General features: G+C 41.0%; 2 protein-coding genes across 6 annotated transcripts in view; one reads left to right on the top strand and one right to left on the bottom strand.

The window, feature by feature from the left end:
- LOC139170971 (protein O-mannosyl-transferase 1-like) overlaps positions 1–3,798 on the top strand; it is a 93,236-nt gene extending 89,438 nt beyond the window's left edge. For all 5 annotated transcript variants that reach the window (XM_070758660.1, XM_070758663.1, XM_070758661.1 and 2 more), the window contains one exon: positions 2,747–3,798. In XM_070758660.1, the coding sequence (XP_070614761.1) occupies positions 2,747–2,921 (175 nt within the window). In that variant the 3' untranslated portion in view covers positions 2,922–3,798. The remainder of the gene's footprint in view (positions 1–2,746) is intronic.
- A 4-nt stretch (positions 3,799–3,802) lies between these two features.
- On the bottom strand, positions 3,803–13,712 carry UCK1 (uridine-cytidine kinase 1). Its single transcript, XM_070758683.1, has 7 exons — positions 13,540–13,712; positions 12,313–12,472; positions 9,837–9,933; positions 9,579–9,721; positions 8,021–8,115; positions 6,705–6,753; positions 3,803–4,990 (listed from the first exon to the last, which is right to left on the bottom strand). The coding sequence occupies exons 1-7, from the start codon at positions 13,648–13,650 to the stop codon at positions 4,803–4,805; spliced, it is 843 nt and encodes a 280-aa protein (XP_070614784.1). The 5' UTR covers positions 13,651–13,712; the 3' UTR covers positions 3,803–4,802.
- Between the last annotated feature and the right edge of the window lie 1,624 nt (positions 13,713–15,336).

Raw genomic sequence — 15,336 nt, forward strand, 5'->3', positions numbered from 1 at the left:
CGTTTTTCCCACTTAATACCGCTGCAGCACCATCACCCCAAACACCAACTCATCCCTCCCAAAAATATGTACAATATGGGTGGAAGAGGAAGCAGAAATAGATAATAGATGGAAGAAAAATAGATAATTAGGTAGGTAGGTAGACAGACATAGAGAAGATTGATGATAAAGATGATAGATAAATAAAGAAGATAGATGATAGATATAGGTAGAAAGATAGATGATAGATGTAGGTAGGTAGGTAGATGGATAGATAGATATAGAGATTATGTATAATAAATAGAAAAATATAATACAAACTTCTCTTGAAACTTGATGTAAGAAATCATATTACAACTCAAAAGGTTTTGCATAAAACTGAAAAATAATCATTGGTACAAAATACCGTAGAATAACATAAGATAAAGAACTGTGTGTGTGTGTGTGGTTGTGTTATTATATGTGTATTTGATTCTATGTTTCTTTTTCTTTTTTCTATCTTTATCTGTCATTTTTTCTGTTTGTCTGACTCAAGATATTGTACAACATTAATGTAAAAGAGTATGAAACAGAGGTTAAAAGATTATGTACTGTCTTTTTTAATGTATTTATATACTGCTTTAAAAAATAAAGGGAACACTTAAAACATTCAACTCTGTGCAAAAAACAAAGTATTCAATGAGAATATTTCATTCATTCAGATCTAGGATGGGTTCTTTGACTATTCCCTTTATTTTTTTGAGTAGTATATACAGTGATACCTCGTCTTACAAACTTAATTGGTTCCAGGAGGAGGTGCGTAAGGCGAAAAGTTCGTAAGACGAAACAATGTTTCCCATAGGAAATAATGTTTCCCATAGGAAACAATGTAAAAGCGATTAAAGCATGCAAGCGAGAAAAAAAATCACAAAAACAACGCTCCACTGTGTGCCGCTACCCAGCTGTCACCTTTTGAAACAGCCGGGGGGCTTCTCTGCGTTCTCCTGAACACCGAACCCGGAAGTTTGGCAAAAGTTCGGGTTCGGTGTTCGGGAGAACGCAGAGAAGCGCCGCCGCCCGGCTGTCACCTTTGCAGAAGAGTCGCGGAGCTGTTTAGGCCAGCCACGGAGGACATCTCCGTGACATCAAAGCTCCGCCCATGGAACTCCCTATTGGGATTCCCCACCTCCATTTGAGCCTCCCGACCGGCCGACAGTTCCACGGCTCTTCTGCAAAGGTGACAGCTGGGTGGCGGCGCTTCTCGGTGGCCTCCCGAACCCGAACGCCGAACCCGAACTTTTGCCGAACTTCCGGGTTCAGCGTTCGTGGCAGTGGGTTCATAAGGCGAAAAAAGTTCGTAAGACGAGGCATAAAAATCCCGAACCCTGGGTTTGTATCTCGAAAAGTTAGTAAGACGAGGGGTTCGTATCACGAGGTACTACTGTATTTAATAAACTTTTTCTAGCGCTTGGCTAAGATGTTCCCAAATCAGATTGTTAGAAATGCAATCAAACCAAAGGAACTTGGTCTGCGGAGAGGGGCGGCATACAAATCTAATTAATAATAATAATAATAATAATAATAATAATAATAATAATAATAACCTATTGCCACATGTGGTGGAGTTGTCCAAAAGCAAAACAAAATGAAATGAAATTAAAATACAATTAGGAGAGATCGCCAAAGGGGGAAAAAAGAGACGAAACCAGAAATATTTTTATTGGACAGCTTACCTGAAACCTACAAAAAATAAGTACAATATTTAATAATACATATAGCAGTTGCAAGAGTAGTCTTTGGTCAAAATTGGAAAAATCAATATATACCACTTGATTAGAAAGACCTTAGAGTGTGCCCAAATGGATTAAAAACGAAAAACAAGATATATATAAAATAAAATATTATAAAGTATGGGTATGAATGGTTAGAGAAGAGGAATAAAGGATAAGAGAATAATGTGAGAAAGAACAAAAGAGTTACTGGATGGTACTAAACATAAACAAATAAAATAGAAAATAAGGTAGAAATAGAGTACACTTACGTAATGTATATAAATAGAATTGTGAAACATATATAGTGTTCCCTCGATTTTCGCGGGTTCGAACTTCGCGAATAGCCTATACCACGGCTTTTCAAAAAATATTAATTAAAAAATACTTTGCGGTTTTTTTCCTATACCATGGTTTTTCCCACCCGATGATGTCATATGTCATCACCAAACTAATAATTTTTGCAAATAACAAAAAAAATAATTATTGTTAATAATTATGTTTATAAATATCAGGATCACTAAATGTCTTATTCAATGGTGAGTACCAGTAATAATGGTGACTAAATGGTTGTTAAGGGAATGGGAAATGGTAATTTAGGGGTTTGAAGTGTTAAGGGATGGCTTGGGATACTGTCCATAGGCAAAAATGGTGTTTTTACTTCCGCATCTCTACTTCGCGGAAATTCGACTTTCGCGGGCGGTCTCGGAACGCATCCCCCGCGGAAATCGAGGGAACACTGTAATTGAAATGAAAAACTGAAGAGGAAAAAACTAAAATCTAAAATGTTCTAAGCGATGCAAAATTGTTTTAAAGGAGGAAATTAAAATTGTTGTAAAGAAGGAAAGTGTAAATGTCTGTGTTTGTTTTTAACTTAAAAAAAATGTTCAATAAAAATTATTTTAAAAAAATAAACATACCTTATTCCAGTTCTTCCTCTGTTTTAGCCCCAAGGAATCATCTTGGTTGCTCGTCTCTGCAATTTGAGTCTCAACCTCTTTTTTCTTTCTCTCCCACAGATCCAGGCTTTCCAAGAGCATGCACAGTGCTTTAGTGGTGGCATGGGTGTCCTCCGTCTACCTTACCTACCACACCTTCCGCCCGCTCACCTATGGAGAACCGGCCCTCTCCAAATCAGAGCTGCAAGCGCTCCGTTGGAAGGATAGCTGGGACATTCTCATCCGCAAACGCTGACCGCCCAAGAAATGGACGGCGGAGATTTATGTCGGGACTGGATGAGCGAGAAAAGGAGAAAAGTCTTCAACTGAAATTGAGAAATTTTGGACCGGTTTCATGTAGATGTTGAACAGCAGGGGCGAGAGGAGGAACCCCATAAGGAAGGGACCTCAAAGTTGACCTCTGGCCGCCTGCTAATACCGACCAGAGTGGTAGGAGGAGAACCACTGCCTCCCACTCCCAACCCCTCCAGTCGGCGCAGAAAGATACAATGGTCCATGGTATTGAAAGCAGCTGAGAGGTCAAGAAGCACCAGGATATTATAGAGATGTATCAGTTTTTTAGGACCACCAAGCAGGCAGTCCCCGAAGGGTGGGAGGCCAGGGAGGAGGTAGGTGTACCTGCGCTATTTGGTGGCCAATGGATAAAACCACGTATGCTATCTCAGTTACCTTTGTTGAAGGCTTTTTGAAGAATCTACGTTGGCCTGTTTTGGGATCATAAAACATGGCATCGTTGGAATGTAGTGTTATATCACCTGTTTATTTTCTTGGATCCAAGTTGCATCAAGAACTGGAAGTTGCAGTTACCTAGATCACCAGTAGATGGTAGTGTGGAACGTAACTATTTTGCTGCCCTCTACTGGCAAGTTGGAACATGACCCACTCTGATCAGAAAATTTAAGCTCAACAGTTTAAAACTCTTACGACTAAAATTCCTTTTGCAGCTGGACAGTGTGACTCAAGATTGGATTAAATTTGTGATGATAATATTTTGTTTAAAATGTGTGAACCTCTACAATTAATGAAGGCAGTTGTATTTATTTGTTTGATGATCTTAATAGGTCCTAGAGAATTTTACAAATCTTGTAAAAATAAAAAAACAACCGAAAGCATCTATCCTTTTCCAATTCTTTAATAAAGTCAAACAAACGGTAAAAAGCACGATGACCTTTTAGGCATTAAACTCTTTTAAAATCCCACCTAGGTGGATAAAGATGGGGCAGAAAAGAATAACGAGAAACACATTTGTTTTCCTTAAATTTAAAAAGGTCTGGTAAAAAAGAAAAAAGAGGATATGAAACTAGGGAAGTTAATAAGCAGATTCATAAGAAGTCAGAGGGAGAGAAGAATTTCTCTCTTGAGAAAAGCGACTTGGCAAGTATTCACACATTACTAGATTCCAGGAGTGAAACGATTGTCTGGAGCAGCTCATTTTTTTCTTTCTTGGGGTTGATGAACCGTTGTCCAAAGGAAGGGAAGGGAAGTGTTCACATTAAAAAATAACAATACATGCAGTGGGGAAAAAGGAGGGAGAAGGAAGGAAAGAAGGAAAAAGAGGAAGGAAGGAAGGAAGGAAGGAAGAGGTGGGAAGGAAGGGAAAAAATGAAGAAATGAATGAGAGGGATAAAGAGAAGGGAAGAAAGAAAAAGGAAAAGCAGGGGGAAAGGAATGAAAAGTGGAAGGGAAAGAATGAAAGGAAATGATTGAATGAATGAGGGATAAAGAGAAGGAAGAAAAAAGAAAAAGAAAAAAGGAAGAAAAAAATGAAAAAGGAAGAAAAAAGGAAGGAAGGTGGGAGGAAGGAAAAAATGAAGAAATGGATGAATGAGGGAGGGAGCAATAAAGAAGGAAGAATAAATGAGGAAGAAAGCAAGGATGGAATATGCAGGGAGGGAGGAAGGGAAGGAAGGAATTCATTAAGGGAAGAAGGAAAAGAGGGAGGAAAGGTCCCACCCACATGGTACAGTATCTTCTAGGATTTTGCTCTGCTACTGTTTGGGGGAGGGGAAGCTAAGACCCGCCCCCTTTAAAATAAAGGCGGTGTCTTCTTAAAGGCACCCCCTCCCCAGGAGAAGTCCAGCTGAGCCGGAAGCAGGTTCGAAGCTTCCCAAGGAGGTCAGTGGGGGCGGCTGCTGGATTCCAGGTGGGAGCGTTTCCCAGGCGCCAGGAGGGGGAGGCTGTCAGCTTGCTCGGGGAAGGGCCTCTTGGAGGAACGGCCGTGCCCGTTCATGGCGCCCCGGTTCCACTTGCAGATTTCGCCGCTGAGAATGTCCTGGATGTGTTGCACAATCAGGTTGATGGCCACTGCCAAGGGAGAGGAGGAGACGGAGGGTTGAGGTGGAGAGCCTAGTTGGGTCATGTTGTGGTTAGCCCAGCTCCTGCCACAAGGACTGTGGATGTGGGGGAGACACCCACATGCTGCAGGCCTGTTTTGCCCCCGGTGGAATCTGCTGATGAAGGCTCCTCTGACCAAGAAGACATGAGTGACAGGGAAGAGGAGAGTGGGGCAGACAGCTCAGAAGGAGATCAATTCTCTAGCTCCTCCTTGGACTCAGAACAAGAGTTAATGATACAGACACGCATGCGGAGAGCGATGCATAGGCAGCAACAACTGAGAGATTATTATCAAAGAAAATGTGATTGGGTGGGGCTGTGGTCATTAGTGAGGCTGTGGGTTTGGCCATTGTGGAGGATGGGGCTGTGGTCATTAGTGAGGCTGTGGGTTTGGCCATTGTGGAGGATTATCTGATCCTTGTGTTTTGTGCCTGCCTTGCTGACTTCGACCTTGGTGTGCTGATTTTTCCCCGCTTTGAAACTAAACACGAGCAAAGTGTGTTTCACTTTGTGAAAGGACTGTGAATTGCCTCACAGCTGCAAGCTAAGTATCACAGAACTGATAAGAAACTTGTACAAATTACCAGTTTGTTTGGAGACCAGTGCTCTTTGCTATACCAAAAGAAGGCTTAGGTTAAGTGAATTTTCGGTATAAAGAACATTGTTTTGAATTTTCAAACGTGTGTGTGTCTGAAATTTGTATCTGACTTTTCGGGAGGATTCTGCCAGAGAGCTCGACAGAACAGGTCATGAGACGTCTCCAAGAAAACTGTTGTGGGCAGCCGGCCCTTCCAGAAGCCGAATCAGAGGAGGCGGCCTGAGAATCAAGGTCAGCATCAAAGCACCCCAAGAGATCCGAGAGGGGAGAGGGGAGGGAGCTGGGAGAGTGAGAGAGACAGACATGGAGCCTGTCAATCGTCAGATGGAAAGTCAACAGCCCCCAAGTCTGGAGGTGGCTGATGACCAAGAGGAGGAACAGCTGGGTCCAGTGCCTGATGCAAAGAAGGCGGAGAGGAGAGCAGTGGAAATGTAGGGGCCGGTCCTCAGGACAAAAGAGCAAGGTGTACTAGCAAAGCCTCACCCTAACTTTGGAGATAAAAGGCAGGGGGACAGAGATGAATAGGTATGGCAGGCAACTACAGTGGTACCTCTACAATACTTACAAACTTAATTTGTTCCGTGACCAGGTTCTTAAGTAGAAAAGTTTGTAAGAAGAAGCCATTTTTCCCATGGGAATCAATATAAAAGCAAATAATGTGTGCAATTGAGGAAACCACAGGGAGGGTGGAGGGCCTGTTTCCTCTCAGGAGATTCCTAACGAGGCCCCACGGAGGCTTCTCACCACCTTTTCAGGTCCCGTTTCCTTCCCAGGAGATTCCTAGAGAGGCCCCATGGAGGTTTCTCACCACCTTTTCCGGCCGTTTCCTCCCAGGAGATTCCTAGAGAGGCCCCATGGAGGCTTCTCACCACCTTTTCCGGCCCCGTTTCCTTCCCAGGAGATTCCTATAGCCTATTTATTGCCCGTCCATCAGCTCCCAAAGGAAAATGACAACCATCCTAGTTTAAGCTCGAAAAGCTTTTCCCCGGCTTCTGAAAGCAAAAGCTGAAGTTGTGTTACGATGTCACTCAGTGGGATTCAAGAACCTCCCTGTCCCTTTCTCTATAAAGGGTGGACATTTCTTACCCATGTTATCCACGCCTCGAGGAATAATGACGTCTGCATATTTCTTCGTCTGCAAGAAAAATCACAGTTGTCAAAATAAAAAACAAGTGGCCCGAAACAATCGAGTGCTCGGAGAGTGGCGGCATATAAATCCAATCATCAATCAATCAATCAATCAATCAATCAGCAACATAAGAAAGAAAGAAAGAAAGAAAAAAAGAAAGAAAGAAAGAAAGAAAGGCACATGTTATCATTATTATTATTATTATTATTTATTAATAATAATATTATTTGTATGCCGCCCCTCTCCGTAGACTCGGGGCGGCTCATAGCAATGGGGGATATGTGGAATTGGGTAGTAAAGGTAATAGGGAGAGATGTAGAATAGAAACCTGAAGATTACTCATTGTAGCAAAGTATTGTTCATAGTATAACAAACACATCATAGACAAAGACGCATGCACACAGTATAAGACACATCATAAAGAAAGATCAAGACACATGATCCTTGCCCCTGCCCTTTTCTTTCTTTCTTTCTCTTTCTTTCTTTCTTTCTTTCTTTCTTTCTAGCTACCGTATTTTTCGGAGTATAAGACACACCGGAATAAAAGGCACACCTTAGTTTTGGGGGAGGAAAATAGGGAAAAGAATCTGTTTACCAGGTATTCATCTGGCTAGCGTCCTTAGTCTGGTCAGCTTCAGCAAATTATTTTATCCCCTGGTTAAGGGCTTACTTTTTATTTTATTTGGAGAGAGTAGCAACACAGTAAGAGCTGGGAATATCATTAGCACCTGAGCAAGTAGAGCAATACAAAAAACCCTGCAAAGACTTAGGGCTTGGAAAACATTCTTCTTTGCAGAGAGTAACGATGAAAGAGCTTGCAAGTGGGTAAGAGCTGGGAACATCGTTAGCAGCTGGTTAGGGCTGGAAAGAAATGTACTCGGAGCAAGTTAGAGTAATGAAACAAACCCTGCAAAGACTTAGGGCTTGGAAAACATTCTTCCCAGAGAGAAACAATTAAAGAGCCTGCAAGGTAAGAGCTGGGAAGATCGTTAGCAGCTAGTTAGGGCTGGGGGAAAAAAGCTACATTCAGAGTATAAGACACACACAAATTATCAGCCTCTTTTAGGGAGGAAAAAGGTATATATTATACACCGAAAAGTACGGTAGTTGTTTACTTTCTACCTTTATCATCTATTTATCATCTTTCTCATTTTTCTTTCTATCATCTCCTCTCTCTATTTTCTTGCCAACCCTTGACTTTCCGTTCATTCTTAAGAGAAGGGTCACAAAGTGAAACCATGAATCCCTCCAATTACTTCACTGCAAAACCTACCGGCAAACAGAACTCTTCAAAGGCAGGCTTCACAAACGTTGTATACTGTGTCAAAATCTGCTCCAGGTCCCTTCCTCGTTTCATATCGCGAAGCACTTCCATGGGAGAAAGAAAACCAGTTACAAAAACCACCATCTCTTCGCATTTTCAAAAACCACCATTTTCAACTACAACGCCTCCTCCACCAATCACAAAACATAGAAGATTGACAGCAGAAAAAGACCTCATGGTCCATCTGCCCTTCTACTATTTCCTGTATTTTATCTTAGGATGGATCTATGTTTATCCCAGGCATGTTTAAATTCAGTTGCTGTGCATTGACCAACCATGTCTGCTGGAGGTTTGTTCCAAGCGTCTATTGCTCTTTCAGTAAAATATTTTCCCACGTTCCCCCAACTGACCTCAGATTGTGTCCCCTTGTTCTTGTATTCACTTTCCTATTAAAAAAACTTCCCTCCTGAACCTTATTTAACCCTTTGACATATTTAAATGTTTCGATCGTGTCCCCCTTTTCCCTCCTCTCCTCCAGACTATACAGATTGAGGTTGTTGTGGTTAGCTCTGGCCCAGCTCCTGCCTCAAGGAATGTGCAGGTGGATGTGGGGGAAACATCCACATGCCGCGGGCCTGTTTTGCTCCCGATGGAATCTGCCGACGAAGCCTCCTCTGACCAAGGAAGCGTGAGTGACAGGGAAGAGGGGAGTTTGGCAGACAGCCCAGGAGGAGATCAATCATCTGTATCATCCTTGGATTCGGAACAAGAATTAATGACACATCCACGCAGGCATAGAGTGATGCATAGGAGACAACAACTGAAAGATTATTACAAGAGAAAATGAGGCCACCTGTGGTTGGGTGGGGCTGCTGTAATTAGTGCTACAGATAAAAGTGCAGCTTGGTGTTTGAGCCTCATGGCAGTTTATCTGATTCATTGTTTCGTCAAGATTGTGGTTTTTGTGCTGTTCAAGATTGTGTGTGTGGACTCTCTGGACTTTAGAATTGGGCTCAATTTCCCAGTTATTGGGTGAGCAATTGGATTGCATTTCACCTGTGCCTTGTGTGTACCAAAAAATCCCTTTGACATTTAAAAAGGGAACTGTTTCTGTTTTTCTGTTTATAAAAACTTTTGGGTTTTCCTTTTATCGTGTGGTGTGTGTCTTCCTGGACTAATCACCCTGTAATTACGGGCGGTTGAAACAGAGGTCATGAAGTATTTCCCGACTACTTTGATGCTTAAGACCTTCCACCAGTTTTGTAGCCTGTCTTTGGACCCATTCAATTTTATCCATATCTTTTTGTAGGTGTGAACACAGTGTTCCAAATGGGGTCTCACCAGCGGGATTTCTCCCAAACAAGATGCAGGGTGGCCCATATACATGCACAAACCCCGAAAATGTAATACAACCCCCCGCTCTGCATGCCCCTCCCAGAGATATGCGCCACACACCTATACATTACCAGGGCTTCGATTACAACACCTCTATAAACTCCCTTCCAGTCTTATTCTAAACCTCAATCGTTTCCCTTCCATTTGACGCGAAGGGGAAACAATTCCTCACCTCTCCGAGACAATCTAACATCTGAATCGGTGTCGACAAACAGCCGAAGATGAAACATGTCTCGTATCTCTTGACTGTAGAAAACTAAGATCCCTTCAAAGAGCAGCACGTCGGCAGGATAAACCATTGTCGTCTCGGCCAATCTGTGTGCAAAGAATAATTGTCCAACGCACAGAGCAAAAATACATTTTTTTTCCAAAAAATTATAACAGAAAAAATATGCCCACCATTCTTGCCTGCCAAAGAATTGACACTGACCTGGAATGGGTGACAAAATCGTACGTTGGGACCTCTACGACTTGACCATCGATGATGTTCTTCAACGTCGTTTCCATCAAATCGTTGTCAAAAGCATCTACGGAGAAAAAGAGGAGAAGCTTTTAAGAAAGGAGCAACACAGATCCGACAATCTCCATTCAGTTCCACAATGTTCCAAATCACAATAAAGTTCACGTGAAAGTTTACCACTGCTTTGTAAATACTCAGTAAAACCACGCTTGGACTACTGAATCCAGTTTTGGTCCCCGCGATATTAAAAAAATGGTGTTTATTTTATTTTTCTTCATAAAGTCCTTGAATGTGCAGAATTAACTAAATTGACATGAATTACAAGATCAAGATAAATCTGACTTTTATACAGCTTGGGAAAGATGGTATAATTGGCTTTATAAATACCTTTAAAACCCCCAGAAAATGAGTAATTTAAAATGGATACTTCACTCTGTACTCACTCATGCCCTCATCACCTCGAAACTTGACTACTGTAACGCTCTCTACATGGGGCGACCTTTGAAAAATGTTCGGAAACTTCAGATTAGCAGAATGCAGCTGCGAGAGCAGTCATGGGCTTTCCCAAATATGCCCATGTCACACCAACACTCCACAGTCTGCACTGGTTGCCGATCAGTTTCCGGTCACAATTCAAAGTGTTGGTTATGACCTATAAAGCCCTTCATGGCACCGGACCAGATTATCTCCAGGACCGCCTTCTGCTGCACGAATCCCAGCGACCGGTTAGGTCCCACACAGTGGGTCTTCTCCGGGTCCCGTCAACTAAAGAATGTCAGTTGGCGGGACCCAGGGGAAGAGCCTTCTCTGTGGCAGCCCCGACCCTCTGGAACCAACTCCCCCCAAAGATTAGAATTGCCACCACCCTCCTTGCCTTTGGTAAGCTGCTTACAACCCACCTCTGCCCTCAGGCATGGGGGAATTGAGACCCTCTTCCCCCCTAGGCCTTTACAATTCTATGCATGGTATGTATGTATGTATGCTTGGTTTTTTTTATATTAATGGGCTTTTAATTATTTCTAACATCAGACTACTATTGTACACTGCTTTATTGTTGCTGTTAGCCGCCCCGAGTCTCCGGAGAGGGGCGGCATACAAATCCAATCAATCAATCAATCAATCAATCAATCAATCAATCAATCAATAAATAAACTATAGATGGGGGGCGAGGGGATAATAATTAATTAAGACAAATCATGGACTGTGCAGAAATGGACATTTTAACAACGAACTTACATGGGAAAGAAGTTTCTCATTATTATAAAATATGGGATGAAATCTATATTTGGTTCAAAGAAAGAAATGATAAATGAAGTTAAATTATAAGGGTGTGGTTTAATACAAAGAAAATGCAATTATAATATTAACAAAGAAATGTATAAATGTATATGTCTCTGATAATAACTTACGGTGGAAACAGGGTTATAAATAACCCAATTAATTATTGTATGTTTGTTTTTGTCTTCTGTGTGCTTCAAACAATAAAATAACTATGTCTATGTACATATAAAGAACATTACTGTAATTGAATATGTTTTATATGTTGTTCAAGTTTATATGTTCATCTGTCTGTTTTTCTTGGGTTTTTTTTCTCTTGTATGTTTTGTTTCTATTTTTTTTTCCTTTTTCTTCTATTTTTATGTGTAGAAACTTAAAGATTATTTTTAAAAATAAAATAAAAAATACAATGGTGATTATTTAGAGGGCCTTATTCGGGGCCTTATTTGTGACGATGTGAGATTATCGAGTTGGGTCACGAAATGTCTGCAAGAATAGAATGGAATGGAATGAAATAGAATAGAATAGAATTCTTTATTGGCCAAGTGTGATTGGACACACAAGGAATTTGTCTTTGATGCAGATGCTCTCTGTGTACATAAAAGAAAAGAGACATTTGTCAAATGCTATAGAATAGAATAGAGCAGAGTAGGGTACAGAAGATGGAACGGAATGGAATAGAATATAGGAAAGAATAGAATAGAGAAGAGAAGAGGAGGATAGAATGGAATGGAATGGAATAGAATTCTTTATTGGCCAAGTGTGATTGGACACACAAGGAATTTGTCTTTGGTGCAGATGCTCTCCATGTACATAAAAGATTTGTCAAGAATCATAAGTGTCAATCCACACTTAATGATTGTCATTAAGACAAACCAGTTCACAGAGTACCAAGGATCCCACACTTCTTATCTTCCTGTCCTTCTCCCTCTCCTCCTCCTCTTGATACCCCACTCCCTTCTAGCACTGAAGATGTTACCTGGTTGGGTCACGAAATGTCTGCAAATAAGACAACCCAGCTCAGAGAAGATAGAACTCAACCTCTGTTGGTGTTGGGGGAGTCTTTTGCTGCAGCAAGGCCCACCCTTGGCCTTTAGGATCCTACTTTGCCCTTCTTCTTCCTCCCACCTCCCCTTCCAAGCTCAACCGAGGTGGTCCAATAGATTACCTGGATGGTCAAAGTTATATTGTCCCTTTAAGGCTCTGGCTTTCTGTTCTGGGGTGAGCACTTTGTAGAATCGATCTTGGCTGAGAATGACCACCTTCCGTTGACGGTGGTCAACCTCGTTTTGACCCAGCAGCTCCATGATCTTCTCACATACCGTTGACTTTGGAGGGAAGAGACGGACAGACAGACAGACCAAAAAGGAAAGTTAGTGAAGCCAAAAGGACAAATCAACCAGAATCACGACCAGCATTTCCGATGCTAAGCAAGGCGGTCGTTAAAGCCGGTCAATGTCCTATTTTATGGCCATTTTGCCACAGTTGGTACTTGACCCACTGCCATTATAAACCGAAATCAGCCGGCTTCCTGATACAGAACGTTTGCCCAACTTTTTAAAAATTACAGGTTGGAATTTTTGCTAATAATTAATGATTAATAAGCAAACTCTGATTTCATGAAAACGAAGACGCTGGTAAATATTGGGGGTGGGTGGGTTGGTTTGGCTTATTATTTTATTATTTTAATGCACTATTATTTTATGCATTATGTTATTATTCTTATGCATTATTATTATTTCATGCATTATTGTGCATTATTTTATTACTTTTAGGCATTACTATTTTATGCATTATGCATTATTTCATTATTTTAGGCATTATTATTTTTATGCATTATGTTATTATTCTTATGCATTATTATTATTTCATGCATCATTGTGCATTATTTTATTATTTTTAGGCATTAATATTTTATGCATTATGCATTATTTCATTATTTTAGGCATTATTTTATTATTTTAGGCATTATTATTACTTCATGCATTATTATGCATTATTTTACTATTTTATGCATTATTATTTTTATGCATTGTTATTATTCTTATGCATTATTATTTCATGCATTATTGTGCATTATTTTATTACTTTTAGGCATTACTATTTTATGCATTATTTCATTATTTTATGCATTATTATTTTAGGCAGTATTTTATTATTTTTAGGCACTATTATTACTTTAGGCATTATTATGCATTATTTTACTATTTTATGCATTATTATTTTTAGGCATTATTATGCATTATTTTTTGGGTGGTGCGTTTGGCTTTCCAGCTCTTTGGCTGACCCTCCCCCCCCTTCCACCCCGCCCATGCGGGCCAATGCATTGCATACATTTATTATTATTAATATAAGGGTTATTTTGCAACGGGGGTGGCAGTTCTGCAGCGTTTACCTTGCCGCTGGCGGTGCCCCCGCTGACTCCGATAAGGAAGGGCCGCGGGTGAGGCCGCTCCACCTCTCCGACCGGGACGCTGCTGGAAGCGTGGCCGCCCGCCGTGGCCATGAGTTCGGCTGGGCCGAAAAACCCTGCGCCGCCAACGCCGGAGGGCGGGGGGAAATGTATAGGACTACGCCTCCCAGCCGGCCCCGCGCGAGGCACAAATCCCGCGCTGGGGCGGCTGGAGCGCCTGACATGCCGGGAAACGGAGTCCTCCCACAGGGAAGCCGCCCCCAGCGCCCACATGACCGGCTGTGATTTGGTGGAAGAGGCGGGGCTGGACGGGAAAGGGGTGGAGCTTAAGCAGGCATCGTGGCTTTGATTTTCATGTTAATGAGCATCAATATACAGTATATACTGTATATGCATATACAGTACTGTATATCTATATCATTTATATGTAATATATATATATACATATGTATGTTATATAAATACATACAAACAAACATACATACATAAGGTCTCCCTTATTTTTTTTTGTTAAATTCAGCACAAACATGTTATAAATATACAGGGGGGTGGACAAAAAAATGGAAACACCTGACTTTTTGGCATCATGATGTTTGAACATGTTCAAATCAATCAAAACTTGACATATTTTAATGTTTTTTTAAAAAAATTCTGTTATTTGATTTTTTTTAAACTACTTTTTTTTTTTTACACAAATTTAAGGAAATTGGTTATATCCTTCTAGAAATGGCATCTCATCTGGCCACCACAAACACCAGACCTCAACATTATTGAGCATTTATGGCCGATTTTAGAGATTCAAGAAAGAAGATTATTTCCATCACCACCGTCTTTAAAAGAACTGGAGGGTGCTTTAATTGAAGAATGGACTAAAATTCCTTTGGAAACAATTCACAATTTGTATGAATCAATACCTCGGAGAATTGAGGCTGTATTTGCCGCAAAAGGTGGACCAACACCATATTAAAAGATATTTTGATGATTTTTCAAGGTGTTTCCATTTTTTGGTCCACCCCCTGTATATCTATCTATATAATTATTTAATAATTATCTATATTACATCTATATATCTGTATAGATCAGACTTGGGCAAGTGGTGGCCTGGGGACCGCATGCGGCCCGCCCGCTGTCTGTGACCATCCCACGGAGGCCGGCCCAAGCTGCATGCATGCAATGCGCATGAAGGCAAAATCCAAACACCGTGCACCATTTCCAAACACTGCACAGTGGAGTCAGACGGCCTCGCTACTTGTGAAAATCCAGGCAATATCCAAACACCGCGTGCCATTTCCAAACGCTGCCCGGTGGAGTCGGACGGCCTTGCCACCTAGGATCAAAGAGATACTAAAATGTCTAAATTCTAAGAATCTGAAATGGTTCTTGGATGTTCTGTTTTCTGTTTTATTTTTTAATTATTATTATTATTATATTGATGGTCTTTGGCTGTAATAAAAGTCTATTTATTTAATACAACCAGTGGTGTAATAACATTCAGGCCAAATGAAACATGGGTGAATCAAACCACTGCCAATAATAGTCTCTGGACAAACGACATGCTAAAATTAATTAATGTGACTTATAGCAGGCCCTGGATAGGGAATAATTATAATCATAGCCCTTGTGATTTTAAGTTGTATGCTACTCCCGTGTTTGATACCAATATCGATGAGAGGATTGGATTCGGTCGTAAATTTTAAGGTAAATTCACAGGTATCTCAACTGATTCTGCGTTGTGAATATACTAAAATACCTGTATTAGATATCGCTGAGGATGATACT

This window comes from Erythrolamprus reginae, chromosome 8 (assembly GCF_031021105.1).
Source record: "Erythrolamprus reginae isolate rEryReg1 chromosome 8, rEryReg1.hap1, whole genome shotgun sequence".
Taxonomy (NCBI): Eukaryota; Metazoa; Chordata; class Lepidosauria; order Squamata; family Dipsadidae; genus Erythrolamprus; species Erythrolamprus reginae.

Coding starts and splice junctions, on each gene's coding strand:
- UCK1 (XM_070758683.1), bottom strand. CDS start 13,650: ATGGCCACGGCGGGCGGCCACGCTTCCAGCAGCGTCCCGGTCGGAGAG. Junction 9,934..12,312: donor ATATAACTTTGACCATCCAG/GTAATCTATTGG, acceptor TTTTCTCCGTAG/ATGCTTTTGACAACGATTTG. Junction 8,116..9,578: donor TGTTAGATTGTCTCGGAGAG/GTGAGGAATTGT, acceptor CTCCCATGGAAG/TGCTTCGCGATATGAAACGA.